This window comes from Doryrhamphus excisus, linkage group LG17, assembly GCF_037039965.1.
Source record: "Doryrhamphus excisus strain RoL-2023G ecotype Guam linkage group LG17, RoL_Dexc_Guam_v1.1, whole genome shotgun sequence".
NCBI classification, from domain to species: domain Eukaryota; kingdom Metazoa; phylum Chordata; class Actinopteri; order Syngnathiformes; family Syngnathidae; genus Doryrhamphus; species Doryrhamphus excisus.
Genome location: NC_136373.1, coordinates 18,455,837 through 18,475,125, shown reverse-complemented (window position 1 = coordinate 18,475,125; position 19,289 = coordinate 18,455,837). Strand labels below are relative to the sequence as shown.

At 49.5% G+C, this 19,289-nt stretch overlaps 1 protein-coding gene across 6 annotated transcripts; it reads left to right on the top strand.

The window, feature by feature from the left end:
* Window positions 1–3,301: 3,301 nt before the first annotated feature.
* On the top strand, window positions 3,302–18,840 carry mag (myelin associated glycoprotein). 6 transcript variants are annotated; one of them, XM_058083680.2, is made up of 13 exons: window positions 3,302–3,691; window positions 10,102–10,195; window positions 12,098–12,231; window positions 12,683–12,746; window positions 12,817–13,185; window positions 14,098–14,394; window positions 14,682–14,939; window positions 15,005–15,265; window positions 15,328–15,636; window positions 15,714–15,813; window positions 16,304–16,400; window positions 16,663–16,716; window positions 17,705–18,840. In XM_058083680.2, exons 4-13 carry the CDS (start codon window positions 12,701–12,703, stop codon window positions 17,861–17,863), a joined length of 1,950 nt encoding a protein of 649 aa, XP_057939663.2. In that variant the 5' UTR covers window positions 3,302–3,691; window positions 10,102–10,195; window positions 12,098–12,231; window positions 12,683–12,700; the 3' UTR covers window positions 17,864–18,840. The 6 variants fall into 6 exon arrangements, with proteins under 6 accessions (XP_057939663.2, XP_078653865.1, XP_057939664.2 ...); XM_078797739.1 differs by having other exon boundaries at window positions 10,102–10,202; XM_078797740.1 differs by lacking the exon at window positions 3,302–3,691 and adding an exon at window positions 5,517–5,574 and having other exon boundaries at window positions 10,102–10,202.
* Window positions 18,841–19,289: the final 449 nt, after the last annotated feature.

Sequence of the window (19,289 nt, the reverse complement as noted above, 5' to 3'; positions counted from 1 at the left end):
TATGTACAGTGAAGAAAATAAGTATTTGAACACCCTGCTATTTTGCTATTTCTCCCACTTAGAAATCATGGAGGGGTCTGAAATTTTCATCGTAGGTGCATGTCCACTGTGAGAGAGATAAACTAAAAAGAAAAATCCAGAAATCACAATGCATGATTTTTTAACAATTTATTTGTGTGATACAGCTGCAAATAAGTATTTGAACACCTGAGAAAATGAATGTTAATATTTGGTACAGTAGCCTTTGTTTGCTATTACAGAGGTCAAACGTTTCCTGTAGTTTTTCACCAGGTTTGCACACACTGCAGGAGGGATCTTGGCCCACTCCTCCACACAGATCTTCTCTAGATCAGTCAGGTTTCTGGGCTGTCGCTGAGAAACACGGAGTTTGAGCTCCCTCCAAAGATTTTCGATTGGGTTCAGGTCTGGAGACTGGCTGGGCCATGCTAGAACCTTGATATGCTTCTTACGGAGCCACTCCTTGGTTTTCCTGGCTGTGTGCTTCGGGTCGTTGTCGTGTTGGAAGACCCAGCCACGACCCATCTTCAATGCTCTGACAGAGGGAAGGAGGTTGTTCCCCAAAATCTCAGAATACACGGCCCCAGTCATCCTCTCTTTAATGCAGTGCACTCGTCCTGTCCCATGTGCAGAAAAACACCCCCAAAGCATGATGCTACCACCCCCATGCTTCACAGTAGGGATGGTGTTCTTCGGATTGTACTCTTCATTCTTCTTCCTCCAAACACGCTTATTGGAATTATGACCAAAAAGTTCTATTTTGGTCTCATCTGACCATAAAACTTTCTCCCATGACTCCTCTGTATCATCCAAATGGTCATATGCAAACTTAAGACGGGCCTTGACATGTGCTGGTTTAAGCAGGGGAACCTTTCGTGCCATGCATGATTTCACATCATGACGTCTTAGTGTATTACCTACAGTAACCTTGGAAACGGTGGTCCCAGCTCTTTTCAGGTCATTGACCAAGTCCTGTCGTGTAGTTCTGGGCTGATTCCTCACCTTTCTTAGAATCATTGAGACCCCACGAGGTGATATCTTGCATGGGGCTCCACTCCGATTGAGATTGACCGTCATGTTTAGCTTCTTCCATTTTCTAATGATAGCTCCAACAGTGGACCTTTTTTCACCAAGCTGCTTGGTAATTGCTCCGTAGCCCTTTCCAGCCTTGTGGAGGTGTACAATTTTGTCTCTGGTGTCTTTGGACAGCTCTTTGGTCTTCGCCATGTTACAAGTTAAAGTCTTACTGATTGTATGGGGTGGACAGGTGTCTTTATGCAGCTAACGACCTCAAACAGGTGCATCTGATTCAGGATGATACATGGAGTGCAGGTGGACTTCTAATGGGCAGACTAACAGGTCTTTCAGGGTCAGAATTCTAGATGATACACAGGTGTTCAAATACTTATTTGCAGCTGTATCACACAAATAAATTGTTAAAAAATCATGCATTGTGATTTCTGGATTTTTCTTTTTAGTTTATCTCTCTCACAGTGGACATGCACCTACGATGAAAATTTCAGACCCCTCCATGATTTCTAAGTGGGAGAAATAGCAAAATAGCAGGGTGTTCAAATACTTATTTTCTTCACTGTATGTGTTTTTAAACCTAATTCCATTTGAATAGAAGATGCATGTAGTATGTATGTGTTTTTAAACCTAATTCCATTTGAATAGAAGATGCATGTAGTATGTATGCGTGTGTGTTTCTATGTATCAAACATTGTGGCTGCCACAAGTGCCTTCAAACTGTACAGAACATGTTTTACTTAGTAGAGGCTCTTAGAGGGTGTAAATGTGTGTGTTTAGTAACAGAACACTTTGCTACTTTTGACATAATTGTTTTTATTTTTTTTAACCAATTTTAACAATGTATTGTGCATCCTTCATGATGACACGACAATGAAAAGTCTGTTTTACAATAAAGCTCTGCCCAGCTTGGCCAGCCACGTGTAACAGCGGCGTTTGGCCACGAGAGGGCGCTATTGCAGCACATCACGCTCCGGGTGTCCGATTGTTTACCTCTCGCCTGCAGGGGGGGGGCACTTGGCTGAAAAACTATATTAATATACTTACTGAAGTTCTTGATTTGCCCGTTAGGAAGTAAATTTGTGCAGAGTATCAGTGCGTGTGTAGTTCATGTACCCAACAATACAACACATACAGTCAACAAATACAACAAAAACATGCGAGCTTCCTCTCATTTTTTTGTTGTTATTCTTGTTTAAATCACAATTACATGTAAATTGTAAAGGAAAATATATTTTAAAATACTTTAAACATTTGTACAAAAGACTGGTTTACTGGTGTCCATTATCTTTTGCTGTTTTACGTGAACATAATTAAACGTTGCTCCCGTTTACGGCACTTAGATGGGCACCTGAATGCACCGGGGCAGCCCGCCAAGTGTCAGAGTTGACATCTGATGTCCGACTAACTAAGTGTGGGATTATAAACGTGAGTAACCTGCTTATTTCTCATTCCTTCAATGCTAGACGATGTTTATACCGTCATATGCCGCCTAGCTGGTCGCTAACTGCTGAGCTAAGTTAGCCATTGCTACTAATTCAAGCTATTGTTAGCATGCTAACAGTGTGGTTAGTGTACTGCTTATAGCTGAGATGTTATGTTTATGTTGCTAACTGCTAGCTTTATAAACATTGCAGTAGGCTGGATAAATATCATTAGTTATTCACAATAACATATAGTTACAGGCAAATTGTCTGTGTTATTTGAGAAGTGTGTATTCAACTGGTAGCCCTCATGAGGACCCAAGAAGTAGTAACTCGGTTTAAAAAGGTTGGTGACCCCGGTCTAAAGCAGAAATGTAAATAAAAACAATAACTGACTATTCTTGTCACTCGCTTTGTAACCCTTAATGCTCAGTACATTTTACTGCATTTACTGATGTTGGGACATCCCATAAAATTCACTTAAACAGATGAATTCATCCTATATGATGTGTCTTTGAACGCAACTCCTCATTGCTCATAATAGTCTGATATTAAAGGAACCATCCATCTTCTGTGCCATCCTCATCAGGGTATGCTGGAGCCTATCCCAGCTGACTTCAGGTGAGAATGAAAGATTTTCAGACATCTCTTCATTTGATTTAAGTTTTGGTGCTGTTAAAATGTACAAATGTACATAATCCTGCCTTATCATTTGTTAATGAGCGGTATTTGTTGTTTTCTTGAACTTCTGAAATGATGATTTTCATGATTATGACTATTTATTAAATGACAGCATTTTTTCTTTTCATTTTTTCAGATTTTTCAAAAATCCTGCAACTATTTCAACTTTGTTGTCCATTTTCTTCTTCTATCTACTTAGTAAAGATGATTCCCTAATATTTGGCTTAGTTGTGGTAGGTTCTAGCTTTCTCTCCCAACCTCCCTAAGCATGTTTCGGCTCTTTGAAGTCCAAAATATTCCTACTTGTTGTGTTAGTTTATGTTTGAGAAAGTGTTATTCAAAGGTTGACTGATTGTTCTTTGAATGAAAACGTTTGAGTGCTAGTTGGAGGTCTGGACGCGACGAGGGCGGAGCAGCTGACATCACAGCGAGGGAGGGGGGAAAGGGAGAGAGAGAGACAGAGCGAGAGAGAAAGGATGAAGACGAGAGGAGGACTGTCACATCCATCCATCCATCCATCCATCCATCTGGCTGTTGAGGTAAGAGCTCTGCCATCGCTGGTGTCTTTGTGTCTACTGTATGTGATGTACACTAACATGGGGGGGGGTCTTCCAACCGAGTAGAGTACAGTAGAGTAGAGTAGAGTAGAGCAGAGCGTGTCTGTCAGAATGTTGCACTTGTGTCCTGTTGTGACGTTTGTTGTGTCGAGCCAACGGCATTCCCAGACTAAAGTGAAGTTATGGTGGAAAATACCAGAACCTCGCCAGAACCTCACCAGATGACAGGACACCCAGTGGTCCCGCTTTGGTCCCCCTAAAGTGGAAAGGAACAGTCTTGGTGTTTCCTTCCAGTCTGACTGTCCACAACGTTAACATCCAGTAGATCCCGAGCCACAAAGGATCCTATGGAATTCTGGGTAGAATTGGCGTTAAAAGACAGTCATGTTCCACTTCCCGGGGTTGCGTCGTGTCAGGCCTCCAGGAACAAAGGCCGCCAGTGTGTGACCGATGCTGGGTCCCGTCTGGAGCGTTCATGGTACCAGTGGCCCCCCCCAGGACCAGGCACGGTGGATGAGTGGTTAGCATGTAGGCCACACAATCAGGAGATGGGAAGACCTGGTTTGGAACCTCTGCTTGGCATCTCTGTGTGGAGTTTGCATGTTCTCCCTGTGCATGCGTTGCTTTTCTCTGCCCCCCCCCCCCCCATTCCAAAAACGTGTTAGCTTGATTGGCCACTCCAAATTGTCCATAGATATGAATGTGAGTGTGAATGGTTGTTTGTCTATATGTGCCCTGGGATTGGCTGACCACCAGTCCAGGGTGGACCCCGCCTCTCCCCACAGACAGCTGGGATAGGCTCCAGCATACCCCCACCCTAGTGAGGATGGATGGATGTTTCCGTGGGCTGGGGGTCCCATGAGGAGCGTTTGACAATGAGGGGAGTCCCTGACTGACCTCCTCATCCACGCTACATGTTAGCACGGCCTTTAGCATAAGACTTCCTGCTGCAGCTTAGCAGGGTGTCATATTTCCTACTTATACACCCTACTAATACACCCTACTAATACACCCTAATTATACCCTACCCTACCAGCCAATCCCAGGGCACAACCATTTCCACCCACATTCATACCTATGGACAATTTGGAGGGGGGGGCAATGAAGCTAACATGTTTTTGGAATGGGGGGGGGGGTGTAGTACCTGGAGAAAAGCCACGCATGCACGGGGAGAACATGCAAACTCCACACAGAGATGGCCGAGGGTGGAATTGAACTCGGGTCTCCTAGCTGTGTGGCCTGTGTGCTAACCACTCATCTGCCGTGCAGCCCTCTATTTCATATTGATGTTGGTGTGTAGTAAAAAGAATCTAAAATCATCATAATTGAAAAAGCTAAAGACATGGTGGTGATGATGATGATGATGATGATGGGGGGGGTGCAGAACATGATACGGAGCGACGCTGAAGCAGATCTCCACCAAGTCCTACCTGGATCAGCCGGCTTCAGGTGGGACCTTTCTTGGGGGCGTTCCCGTCATTAAGAGGCGGGTCTGTGCCCGGCATGCTTGCCCCCCCCCACCCCCACCCCCTCTTATTAATGATAACCGATGGAAATCAAGTGTAAATAATCCACACAGTCAGGGACAAGAGACAAGTCCTGTTTGCAAGGGGACAAAGGAGGGGTTGGGGGGGGACAGTGTAGGCCTTTGTGCCCCCCCCCCCCCCCCCCCCCCCCCCCCCAGGGGAGCGGTGAATGTCAGAGGCGGAGGGTGAACAATGCTGCCTCACTGAAGGCGTGCTTGTCACTCGGGGGGTGCGGTGGTGGGCCGCCACCGGGGCTTGGTACCGAGGGTGGCGAGAGGTGGCGACAGGCTGGCGTGTCAGGAAGGCAGCTGGACGTCACATGCGGGTCAGAGGTCAGAGGTCAGTCACCGGCTCAGGTGGTCGTACTTTACGTTTCATTGACGGCTTGGTCATTGGGTTCCTTTTTTTAATAGGCACACGTTATTATCGCAAACGTACTACTTAAATGTACAACCTGGAACTTTTATTCTCATAAATGTACAATTTTTTATCCTAATTTGTCTCCCTTTTTCTCGTTCATTTGCAACATTATTCTCACAAATGTACGCCTTTTTTCTCGTGAAAGTACCACTTTTTGTACATTTCTGACGTTGGAGAAATGTAGGACTTTAGAGAATAGTGTCAAACAAGGTTTTTATACATTGATGACTTTTTTCCTCACAAAATTTATTTTTTTTACTCCAAAATTTTTTTCTCACAAATTTCCAACTTAATTTTTTTCAATTTATGTCTTTCTCCTGGTAAAAGTAGGCCTTTTTTCTCGCAAATGCATGACCTTTTTGACCTTTTTTAGCCAATAAAAGTATTTCCCTCCTAAATATGCAACTTTATTGTGAACACATCATATGACTTATTTTCAATGCGGCCCTAGAATACTCTTGGCGCCATCTTTACTTTTCCAAATGGCTCCTGCTGCTGCTTAGGTAGCGCCCACCTTCACTTCCCAGCGGAAGGCGGAGCTCCAAATGTTGGAGGAGACCTGCCGTCTCACCATCTGCCCACTGGGCCCACTGTTGGCACACTTCCTCATGTGGGTAGATACTATGGATGGATGGATGATAGATACTATGGATGGATGATGGATACTATGGATGGATGATAGATACTATGGATGGATGGATGATAGATACTATGGATGATGATGGATACTATGGATGGATGATAGATACTATGGATGGATGATAGATACTATGGATGGATGATAGATACTATGGATGGATGATAGATACTATGGATGGATGATGGATACTATGGATGGATGGATGATAGATACTATGGATGGATGATAGATACTATGGATGGATGATAGATACTATGGATGGATGGATGATAGATACTATGGATGGATGATAGATACTATGGATGGATGATGGATACTATGGATGGATGATAGATACTATGGATGGATGGATGATAGATACTATGGATGGATGATAGATACTATGGATGGATGATAGATACTATGGATGGATGGATGATAGATACTATGGATGGATGATAGATACTATGGATGGATGATGGATACTATGGATGGATGATGGATACTATGGATGGATGATGGATACTATGGATGGATGATGGATACTATGGATGGATGATGGATACTATGGATGGATGATGGATACTATGGATGGATGATGGATACTATGGATGGATGATGGATACTATGGATGGATGATGGATACTATGGATGGATGATGGATACTATGGATGGATGATGGATACTATGGATGGATGATGGATACTATGGATGGATGATGGATACTATGGATGGATGATGGATACTATGGATGGATGATGGATACTATGGATGGATGGATGATGGATACTATGGATGGATGGATGATGGATACTATGGATGGATGATGGATACTATGGATGGATGATGGATACTATGGATGGATGATGGATACTATGGATGGATGATGGATACTATGGATGGATGATGGATACTATGGATGGATGATGGATACTATGGATGGATGATAGATACTATGGATGGATGATGGATACTATGGATGGATGATGGATACTATGGATGGATGATAGATACTATGGATGGATGATAGATACTATGGATGGATGGATGATAGATACTATGGATGGATGATAGATACTATGGATGGATGATAGATACTATGGATGGATGATGGATACTATGGATGGATGATGGATACTATGGATGGATGATGGATACTATGGATGGATGATGGATACTATGGATGGATGATGGATACTATGGATGGATGATAGATACTATGGATGGATGATAGATACTATGGATGGATGGATGATAGATACTATGGATGGATGATGGATACTATGGATGGATGATGGATACTATGGATGGATGATGGATACTATGGATGGATGATGGGTACTATGGATGGATGATGGATACTATGGATGGATGATGGATACTATGGATGGATGATGGATACTATGGATGGATGATAGATACTATGGATGGATGGATGGATGGATGTATCCTGCCGTCTGGTCTTGTTCTGCCAAGTGAATCTATCTGGACTCTTTGGTGAAGGCAGGTCTTTTGTGTGAACATGTGATCTATTTGCGGAGTCTGGCAGCACACGAACTCATCTTCATGTCAACAAAACAACGGCGAGGAAGAGCCAGTGCAAGCTGTCCATGAAAAAGCCCAACACCCCAACTAAACCTTCTGCCAGAACACCAGCGAGATACCGACACACCAAAATAGTTGAATGTTTACTTTTATAGTTAAATGTTTACAATACCAAAATAATGTGGAATATTGGATGAAATAAATGCATCTACAAATAAACACACATCAATAGCCGCTGACTGCTGACGGAAATGAAAAGTTGAAGCTAAAAGTGATTGACCCTGATGAAGAAAACAGATCAACTTCTGTCCAATAGCGACTCCATAACGGACATCGTTTGTTTCCTTCCGCTTCTTCCTGACTACCGAGTCGCCACGGCGGCTCTTTTTGATCTGCATATGATTTGGGCTTATTATTATTATTATTATTCTGCTATTGTCTCGGCCTCTTCGGAGTTGGGCCCACGGTGTGGTGTCATGATGGTGCAGGTGTACTTAATAAAGTGGCCACTAGTCTCCTCCTTGGACGTTGATCAGACCCAGTCATCGCATGCTGGCACCGCTTGCTGTTTATGGTGTGTGTGTGTGTGTGTGTGTGTGTGTGTGTGTGGGAGGGAGGGAGGGAGGGCCGGCGTGAAGTCGTCATGCTTTAAAGACCATCTGCTCCTCGGAGTGCTTTTTAGTGTTGGGGGGGGGGCTCTGAGCGTGCCTCACAGCCGAGTGCAAGCTGTGAGCGGGCCTGTTCCGGAAAAATTCCTCCAGTTTGTCCATGGCACAATGGCCTGTGTGTGTGTGTCTCATTCTATTGCCCCCCCCCCCCCCCCCCCCCCCCATAAAGGAGATGTTCTTGGCACTCGAGTATTTCTTCTCCTCGGACAATGGAGGAAGATGACGAGGAAGGTCACATAGCTGCACAGCCCACGCTAGCAAGCGTGTCGGCACGCCTTACGCTAACACACGTGCATGGCCATTGTTAATAGACCCCCCCACCCACCCCCAACAATGCCTTATGCCCTTTTCTGGCTGGGCCACCCCATATGCATTGGTGGCGTGGTGGCGCCCCCTGTGGGCCACATTCAATGGTGCAAGCATAAAAAGGAATTGTTTTTCCCTTGAACTCCTTCAGGTGAAAAACATTCAGAGGTTTCAGGAAAATATCAGCGATAAACGAGGGAACACTGTATGCACCGAGGGGGGGCACACTGCAGCAAGGGGCCACATCAGGCCCCCCCTCTTAATGAAGCATCTTAATCCGGTCCAATCCATAAAACTGCTCCAGCAGTGTCACAGTAAATGTGTTCCCCAGGGAATCTTAGCGCTTGTGTCTTGCCAAACAGCGACGCCTGGTGGCCATTGTAGAACACTACAGTCACATATCCCAGCCTATTCTGCCTTGCTTGGATTTCACCTCCTTTGGCTCCACCGTTCAGCCATTTTTATGCTTCATTCAGGCCAGTCCATGAGCACACCTCCCCAGCGGAGCAGAGCCCCCCCAGCCACAAAGCTGATGACGGTGGTGCTTGAACACAGACGCTGTAGTGTGTGGCGTCCGTACATTGACGCGGAACAGCAACCTTCCTCGGGGACCGGACAAGCGGCCTTTTGTCCTGCTCATGGGCACACTGGGCGGACCTCTGACTGTGCTCGTGCCCCCCGCCGCGCCCCCCCACCTCCAAGCATTCCTCGCAGATCTGCATGTTAGATCAAAATGTCTCACTGCCAGTCCAGCATTTCTTGCTGACTGTGCTCCCAACTCTCTTGGCATCTCCTACCTTGTTGCTCCCTCACCTTCCTCACCATCACCCCCCCCCTCCAGAGGACCTTGCAGGGAGCGCCAGAGCGAGGGTGACTGACCATCTTTTGAGTTTTGCAGTAGGCCATTCAAAACAGCACAGCACTCCTGTCGTATAGAGGATCTTTGATTTATGTTTTTGTAGTAAACAGAAGAGGGGGTCATGTTATATAGAGGATCTTTGACTAGATTTTTGCAGTAGATTCTTAAATCAGCACAGCGCTCCTGTCGTATAGAGGATCTCTGACTAATGTTTGTGGAGGAGATTCTTAGAAGCAGCAGAGTGCTCCTGTCATGGAGAGGATCTTTGATCTCTAGTGGAGGACCAATGTGTCGTCTTCCTTGGTGTCTGCGGCTCGGACCCAAGCGTGACATTCACTGTTCTCCCCATCAGAAGATGTTTGGGTAGAGAATGCAGCCCGGTGTCCAACACCCGGCCCCCATCCCCGTAGACCAGCAACTCTCTCATGTCCTTCCTCTCTCTCCTCCAGAATCCAAACATCTAGAGGGGCCACCCACGCCGAGAAGAAGCCAAACCAGAGGCTGGACAGCAAGCGAGGGAGCAGGAGTCTGGAGCTGAGGCTGGTATGAGGCAAGTGGTCTGTACCAGGAAGCGTGCACGCGTATCTGCTGATTGTCCGCCTGCTCAAGGAGGCCATTGTGAAGGAGGCGGTGGCGCCTCTCGGCCTGGACGCACTCGGTCGGCTCTCGGCCTTTTGTCCCTCTGCAGATGGAAGCGTGACGCCGCATGGTGTGGCCAGGCTATCTCAGACTGACAAAGACATGACGAGGGCTTGACGTCAGGGTTACGCAACCGGCGCCCCCCCCAGTGACTGGCCCTAGACCATTCCTGTTCTATAGGGGATCTTTGACTCAGGTTTTATGACTCCTGTCATACAATAAAATGGATCTTTGACTAGCAAGCGCTCCTGTCATATGGAGGATCTTTGATCAGAGTTTTCACAGTAGATCCTTCAAAACAACACAGCACTCCTGTCACATAGAGGATCTTTGAGCCGCATTTTGCTGTTTTTAACAGCAAAGTGGTGCTGTCAAATAGAGGATCTTTGGCGAGCATCGACGTGATGTTTCTGTTGTTGCCGCCGCTTGGCGGAGGGAAGGGTGAGGATGAGTCCCGTTGGAAAGAATTAGTGCAAGCTTTCCGCCGTCTGCAGACACCGGTCTGTTAGCATCCTCTAATAGCGCTGAGGACGTGTCTGTGGGGTGTCGGTGTGTTCTGCATGAAGCTCACCATCTCAATCCACTCCGAGGCCGCCATCTGCACACGCCGGCTGCCACGGCGTGACGCATGCATCCTGTCATGCGTGACTGCCATGCAGGCTTTATTTGCGTCCAGCAGGATGGGAGTGCTGCGGTTCTTCCTACGAAGCAGCCCTTCTTCTCATGTCTCCATGTCGAATGGAACTTGGCATTTTCTCTGTCTCTGTCTCTGTCTGTCCATGGAGCACACGCGGCGTCCGTAATCCTCACGGTGCCCATGACGTGATGCGTGTTGACACGTAGCGTCACGGCGCCGCCAACAGTGGCTGTCTTTCATTGGCTGGCTGACGTACGGCCACCACGCAGGGCAACAAACCGGCGCTGTGACTTCTCCACGGCTGGCGTGACAAAGTCACTTACTATCAGCGCCATGATGTCATTGATGTCATGCTCTGCCCGAGCCGCGTCCCCTCCGTGGCGTCAACTGGAAGGCGCGTTTGCTCTCCTGGTACGGTTCCCTCCGTCTAGCCTGAATCCCATCATCATGCTGAAGTGGTCTCGGTCCACTGGCAAGCCGACTTGGTCCACCTCAAGCAACGTCTGCCCATCATCCACTGTCCTCACGAGAGACGAGAACGCAGGTCTTTCTCTTTCCTCTGCCTTCTAAGGATGGAAAAACAGATGATGAGGCAGCTGACAATGCACGGAATGGGACGCACCTACAACTGCTCTAAATACATGGACATTAGTTCATCAGTTACTACTCTAAATGTATGTGCATTGCTTATTAGGTCCTCAGTAACCACTCTAAATGTATGTGCATTGCTCATTAGGTCCTCAGTAACCACTCTAAATGTATGTGCATTGCTCATTAGGTCCTCAGTAACCACTCTAAATGTGTGTGCATTGCTCATTAGGTCCTCAGTAACCACTCTAAATGTATGTGCATTGCTCATTGGGTCCTCAGTAACCACTCTAAATGTATGTGCCTTTGTTCCTCGGTAACTACTCATTAATAACTGCTGTTACCAGTTACTAGAAAACCCTGTTGGAGCTTTTTGGAGGTCTTTGAGTAGCCGCCTATCCAGGCCAACGGGTGTGTCCCGTTAAGCATTCATTAGCCGCCTCCTCCTGCCTGTTTTTTATATCTTTACAAGACACGCAAAGGAGATGGACGTGTGTTGACGTCTCTTGTAAGGATGGTGGATGATGGGCAGCATGTGGATTTGTTTCAAGCTGCCATGTTGGGTTTTTCTATGGTTTCAGAGAAGACGGTCGGGTGAGTGCCTGGGTGTGAGTGAACACCCGCCAGAGGAGCCCCTTCTCCTGCTTCTCCTGCTTCTCCTGCTTCTCCTGCTTCTCCTACTTCTCCAAAACATCCCTTTGTTCTGGATTCACAGGTATTCCTGCCGCCGATGTGAACTGTGGGTCATTCTTCTGAAAGAGGGATTCTTCTGGGGGTATCCCATGCTCTCTTTTAGTTTGTGAAGAAGAACCTGCAGGAAATGTCACATTCATTTTCACCAGCGACTACAGCCATGACTAAAGAGGGCTACCCAAACACACGGTTTAGCGATGAGCAGCGCCATGGCGTTGCAACATCTGACAAAAAGATCTGCAAACCAATACTTGTCATTCTCAGGCCTTTTGGCCGCGACTGTACTTGCTAAAATGTTGCTTGGAGCCCAAAAGGAGGACGTTGGACTGTTGAGGTTCCGCTGTCTGTAGGGCAGGTTCCTGTGAAATGAAAGCCAGAGCTGTTCCCAAGCGTGGGATGGTGCTACTGGCTCCTGCTGTAAAGGAGACGCCGATGACGTGTGTGATGTATGGAACGCCCATTGTGTCTTCCAGAGACGCTGAGTGGAGACCATGTGGTGTTTGACGCTGCTCTTGCCGCTGTTGCTAGTCATCCACGGTAAGCCACCGGCATCAGATCCTCGGCCTTCCTGAGACTGCCAAGTCCTAAGTCTTGCTTCTTCTCGTAGACGTCAGTTCCCAGTGGACCGTTTGGTTACCGCGGGACATCTCGGCCATGACCAACACCTGCGTGGTCATCCCCTGCACCTTCATGTACCCGTCCGGCGTCAGGCCGTACCGTGGCGTTCACGGCGTCTGGTACTTCGGCCAGCCCTACCCTCAACTCTTCCCCCCCGTGGTGGCCAAGTCACGCACGGACGTCGTGCACGAGAGCTACAAGGATCGCACTAAATTACTGGGGGACCTCCAGCAGAGGAACTGCACGCTTCTCGTCAACAGCGTCGGGCCGGAGCACTCGGGGAGGTACTACTTCCGGGCGGACCTCGGCGGAGCAAACGTGTACACGTTCCCGGACTATGCTGAGCTCAAAGTTCTGGGTAAGACACAAATAATGGATTGGCTTTCTAGATCTTCCAGACTCTATGCCTCTTCCTGCAGTTTTCCCTTGGCTTTCCTGCCTCCCCCTCCAAACGGTCTGTGTAATTTACTCCACCCGCAGCCCTCCTCCAGCCACGCCCACTCCGCTGTGATTGGTCACACTCCCAAGCGCTTGTGGGGAGTTAACATAACCTAGCTAACGTAGCTCTGTGTTTACTAAGTCTACTACATCTGTAGCGTAGCCGCCCTGGGGTAGTGTGACAGTCCCACACTGGTGGTGGTAAGGTACATCTGTAGGCACAGCCGCCCTGGGGTAGTGTGATGGAAGCATGGCTGCCAAGTCGTGCCCACACTGGTGGTGGTAAGGTACATCTGTAGGCACAGCCGCCCTGGGATAGTCTGATGGAAGCATGGCTGCCAAGTCGTGCCCACACTGGTGGTGGTAAGGTACATCTGTAGGCACAGCCGCCCTGGGGTAGTCTGATGGAAGCATGGCTGCCAAGTCGTGCCCACACTGGTGGTGGTAAGGTACATCTGTAAGCACAGCCACCCTAGGGTAGTCTGATGGAAGCATGGCTGCCAAGTCGTGCCCACACTGGTGGTGGTAAGGTACATCTGTAGGCACAGCCGCCCTGGGGTAGTGTGATGGAAGCATGGCTGCCAAGTCGTGCCCACACTGGTGGTGGTAAGATACATCTGTAGGCACAGCCACCCTAGGGTAGTCTGATGGAAGCATGGCTGCCAAGTCGTGCCCACACTGGTGGTGGTAAGGTACATCTGTAGGCACAGCCGCCCTGGGGTAGTCTGATGGAAGCATGGCTGCCAAGTCGTGCCCATGGCCTCTCAGACCACCACCATTTGGTGTTTGTTCTTCCGCGTCAGACCATGTGGTAATGCGGTTCTTTCCTCAGAACAACCCAACATCGACGTTCCGGAGGAGATCGTCAGCGACGAGAGCTTGGAGCTGACGTGCTACGCTCCCGATAACTGCCCCGACATGACTCCTGAGATCCAGTGGATGTACACGGACTACCTGCCTGACCCCGAGTTCAGCTCGGAATCGGTGGAGGAGAGCAACACCGCGGTCGTGTCCAGCACCCTGACATTCACGCCCAGGCCGGTCCACAACGGGCAGCTGCTGGGCTGCAGGGTTTACTACCCCAACACCACCCTGGTCTACGAGAGGCTGGTCTCTCTGGACATCAAGTGTAAGTAAAACCGCAACGCACGAGTTCCTGTGGACCCAAACCCGCACCAGGAATTGGATGAACCACTGGGCCGAGTTTTCCCTGAGAACAAAAATGATGGAACACGGGATGGATGGAACGTAGACCACCACCTTCAGTCAAGTAGCAGTTCGGTCGTGACTCGGGGTTTTGCTAGTCGAGACCCGTCAAAGTAGTCCCTGATTCCATCTGATTCCATGATTCCAATGTGAGAACGAGCATGGCAGACAGCAGGATCAAACACTGCTCTCCATCTTGTGTCCTCCCAGACCCCCCACGCTCCGTGTGGGTGAACGTCTCCTCAGAGGTGATGGAGGGCAGCTCTGCGACGCTGCATTGCGAGGTGGACAGTAATCCTGCTCCCAGGATCTCCTGGAGGTTTGGAGACCAGGAACTGATGTGGGACACGGAGTCCAACCTGTCCCTTACCCTGAGCGATGTGACGCCTGCAGAGGAAGGGGTCTACACCTGCATCGGGGACAACGGCTACGGTGTCATGAACACGTCTCTCTACCTGGCGGTCAAGTGTAAGTCCTCCCACAGGTTTGGAGCGTGTCCAATGCGGTATAGTGAGCCGGTCTTTGTCTTGAAGACCCCCCCAGGGAGCCGGTGGTCAACGACTCCTTGACGGTCCTGGAGGGCGCCTCGCTGGCCCTGCACTGCAGCACCCAGGGCAGCCCGGCCCCGACCCTGACCTGGCTGAAGGACGGCCAGCTGGTGGGCACCATCACGGCGGATGAGCTGTCGGTGCTGGAGATCGAGGGCATCACGCCGCAGGGCGACGGGCGCTACCGCTGCCTGGCGGAGAACGAGCACGGCCGGGCCAGCAGCTCCCTGAACATCACAGTGGAGTGTGAGTAGCATGGAGCTTCTTCATCCAGACCACAAACCTCCAACAGTTTCTGTCCGTCTTAGACGCTCCGGTCCTTCTGGAAGAGTCCAAATGCACCGTGGTGAGGGAGGGGGTCCAGTGTGTCTGCATGGCCACGGGAAACCCGGAACCCACCATTGAGTTTTACCTCCCCGACGTGAACGTCACCATCAACGAAACGGAAGGCCGCTACAACTTCTACACGCACACGGATGGCCAGACCTCCACCGCCATGATCAAGCTGCGGGAGAAAGGCGAGCGCGCCAACGAGGGCGGTCCTGCCGTCAACGTCTACTGCAGCATCTCCAACACGTACGGCAGAGAGAACGTTCTCCTGGAGCTGCAGCAGGAGAGTATGTGGGGCGGAAACATGCCAGTTTCCTCTCAGGTCAGCCCCCCCGATCTCACCCGAATTCTCTTCCATTTGCAGAGAAGTACTTGATGGCCGTGATCGTCGGCACCATCGGAGGCGTGGCGGTCATCGCCTTCATCATCGCCGCCGTGAGATACGTGGGCCACAACAACAAGAAGTGAGTAGGAAGGTTGAACTCCGGGAGATGCGAGGCAGAGCTCGTCTTGCTTCCAAAAAAATGAAATCTCAGGAAACACTTAAGCCTCGTCATCCATTCTAAAACGCCAAAGTGGGATTGGTGCGGATGCCAGTATCTCCAGAGCGATTGGGGCTTAGCACGACCTCCGGATGTCCTTGGACGGAGAGGTTTAGCTAGCTGGTCTAACCCTCTACTCCGCAGGCACGAATCCCCGCCCTCACACCGCTTTTCTATCCTCCACTCACTCCGCTAAATACACCACACCCTAACCCCCCCCCCCTCCAAAGTGGCAAGCCCCCCAATCCAGACGCCCGACTAAAGCGTCCAATAACGACATCGCTCACCGTCACGCACGTCCACGGCTTAACCTGACCCAGCTGCTTGTTTTAAAATGGATGCCCAGGCTTGGCGTGTCGCCCTGCGTTGGCGTCGGCGCAGGCCGAGTGTGATCATGTGACTCCGTCCCCAGAGAGGATGGCTACCCTAAGCAGGACGTGGTCCTGGAGAACCCCGCTTTGTACTACAGCGCAGTCAAGAAGGACAAACAAAATCTCAGGAAGAAAGTGGTGAGACGTGCTGCTGTTGCATGACCGTTCCAGCGCTGCTTCGGGGGCGGGGGGCAGGGGGGCAGGGGGGGCACATGGAGGAAACCAGTGGCGGAATTTGATAAATTGGCATTCCCGCCCCAGACCCCCCGGAACCCCCGCCCCCGGGGCAGGCATCTCTCCCACTCGCTGCCCCGACCGTGACCTTTGGAAAGACTGTGTTCTCCTGCTTTCATGGCTTCTCTGCGTTGTTGTCTCTTCTTCTCTCCTAACTCCTGCACAGCTTAAGACCGAGCTGTTGGGCTCAAAGTTTAACTCCATTCTAGAGGAGACCACGGTAAGGTTCCCAAAAGAAACCACGCCGCACGCCGGTCTCGCTGACGCACCCTCGCACGCCCTGGCACGCCCTGGCACGCCCTGGCACGCCCTCGCACGCCGCCTTCCTTTTCCGCACGTCTGCATGGCCTGCCTCTTCGTGGACCCGGGTCACAGCCGGGAAATCCAGCAGGAACTAAACCCACTTTTACGGGGACAAAAAGCTCCATTTTACCAAAATGTCCAAATACTGACAATAAAGTCCAAACGTGAAGTCTACACTTATGGAGGATCATAGGATCATCATAGGATGGTCATAGGATCATCATAGGATGGTCATAGGATCATCATAGGATGGTCATAGGATCATCATAGGATCGTCATAGGATGGTCATAGGATCATCATAGGATGGTCATAGGATCATCATAGGATGGTCATAGGATCATCATAGGGTCATCATAGGGTCATCATAGGGTCGTCATAGGATCGTCATAGGGTCATCATAGGGTCGTCATAGGATCGTCATAGGGTCATCATAGGGTCATCATAGGATCATCATAGGATCATCATAGGATGGTCATAGGATCGTCATAGGGTCATCATAGGATCATCATAGGATCATCATAGGATGGTCATAGGATCGTCATAGGATCGTGCGTTGGCCGCTAATGGCCGAGTCGGCCGGTGCGAGAGAGGCGACATCTTGCCCAACCCCGGCGCCAGCCGGGCGTACGAAAGACGTGGCAGACGAACATCAAAGACGTAGGAAGTCTGGCGTTGGTCGCCATGGCAAAGAACGTCCTCGCCGTTTGTCCGGTTTTCCCGGTTGTGACCCAGGCTTCACCCACGTTCCAAACTAACCTCCCGCATCTCAAGTCTCCCTGTCCAGCCGGTCAGCACTACTACGACTACTACTACCGCTACTACCAGTAGTATTTGTGTACGCCACGCTATCTGTGATGTGGGGGGGGGTGTCTGGCCGCCGCTGATGCATCCGCTTTGTGCGCAGGGAGAAGACGGGGATTTCCAACCTGCGGGCTCTTTGGCTGGAATGGAGAGGCGAGAGCTGAACTACGCCGCCCTGGAGTTTGGCGGGGCCAGGCCCAGGGAGGGGGCCTCGGGGAGGGGGGACGACGGCAGCAGCTACGCCGAAATCAAAGCCAAATGACTCGCCATCCTTCCCTGATGCCCGGACGAGGCGAGACGCAGCGGCACACCTCGCCGCATCAAACTTCTTTTCCTCAGATGGTCGCCCTTCTTGCCCTCCCCCCGCCCCCCCCCTTTGTCATGTCTCTGCGTCTGCTGCCGGTCCCGGCCTGAGGGAAGGGAAACGCCTTCTTCTCCTTCTGTCACCCGAGAGGGATCCCCCCCGAAGCCCAAAGAGGTCACACCCCCATGTTCCCTATCCTTTCCTCTGTCCTCCGGGGGCAGCCCCCCCCCCACTGATATCTGATGTGACCTTTGGGGGCTTCCGTACGCCCGCCCCATGACATTCCAAGCGCTTTGCTTCCGTCTGCTTTTTATCTTGATGTCTTGTGTGCCTGAAGCCCGACAGCCCACTAAGCCGTCTCACCTCATTCCTTCCTACTGCCCCCCCCACCCCCCATTTTCAAAATAAAGTCCCCCCTTCTCGTAGCCGTCTCAGGTAAGGCCTCTTATACTCAAATAATCAGACGTTTGGAAAATAAAGTGGGACATAGAATTCTAACAATCTGACATTAGGAGAATAAAATAATTCTATTCAAATCATCTGAGATTTTCAGAATAAAGTCCTACATTTCTGTGAGTAAAGTTAAAAATGAACACAGTATTAAAATAATGCGCCATTTGTGGAACGAAAGCCTCTATTTGAGGTCGTAGTGCGTACATCCACCACCTTATTCTACACAATCTACAACTTTATTCTGAAAACCTCAGATTATTTCCTTTCAAAAAGAGACAGAAATTCCACCAAGTACATTCAAGAGGATTTTTGCAGTATTTTTGTATTCCGCCCTTTCTAACACGGACTCACAGCCCAACAAAACAACACTTTGTGTTATCGTCTGACAATTTGTGTGCGTCTTGACATTGTGCTGAAAGACTGGAGGACACGGATGGTGGAGGTCTTGGGGGGGGGTGACAGAAAAAGCTGTTTAACTAATGCTCTAATCCGGTAACCATGGTGTTGATAATAAGCAGCGTGTTAATAATCCCACCGTGTTGATGCTCAGTACTCCTATCAACCGCCGAGAAAGATGGCGGCATCACGTGACTGAAGACACCTTGACTGACAATGCTCTGGATCTTGGAAACATGCTACATGTGGGAAACATGCTACATGTGGGAAGCATGCTACATGTGGGAAGCATGCTACATGTGGGAAACATGCTACATGTGGGAAGCATGCTACATGTGGTGTTTATGTCCTGTCAGGCATCATTAAAGGGGCTTTAAAAACGGAAAAGTCTGCAGTAATTCTATTCTGTTCGGAACTGTTCTTTATTTCTCCACTAGGTGGCAATGTTGCCACAAATTCCCTAAGTAGTTCTTTAGTGGTTGGAGCTGCGTGGCAGCGCCATCTAGCGGCCTTCCACTGTAAGCAGCAGGCAATT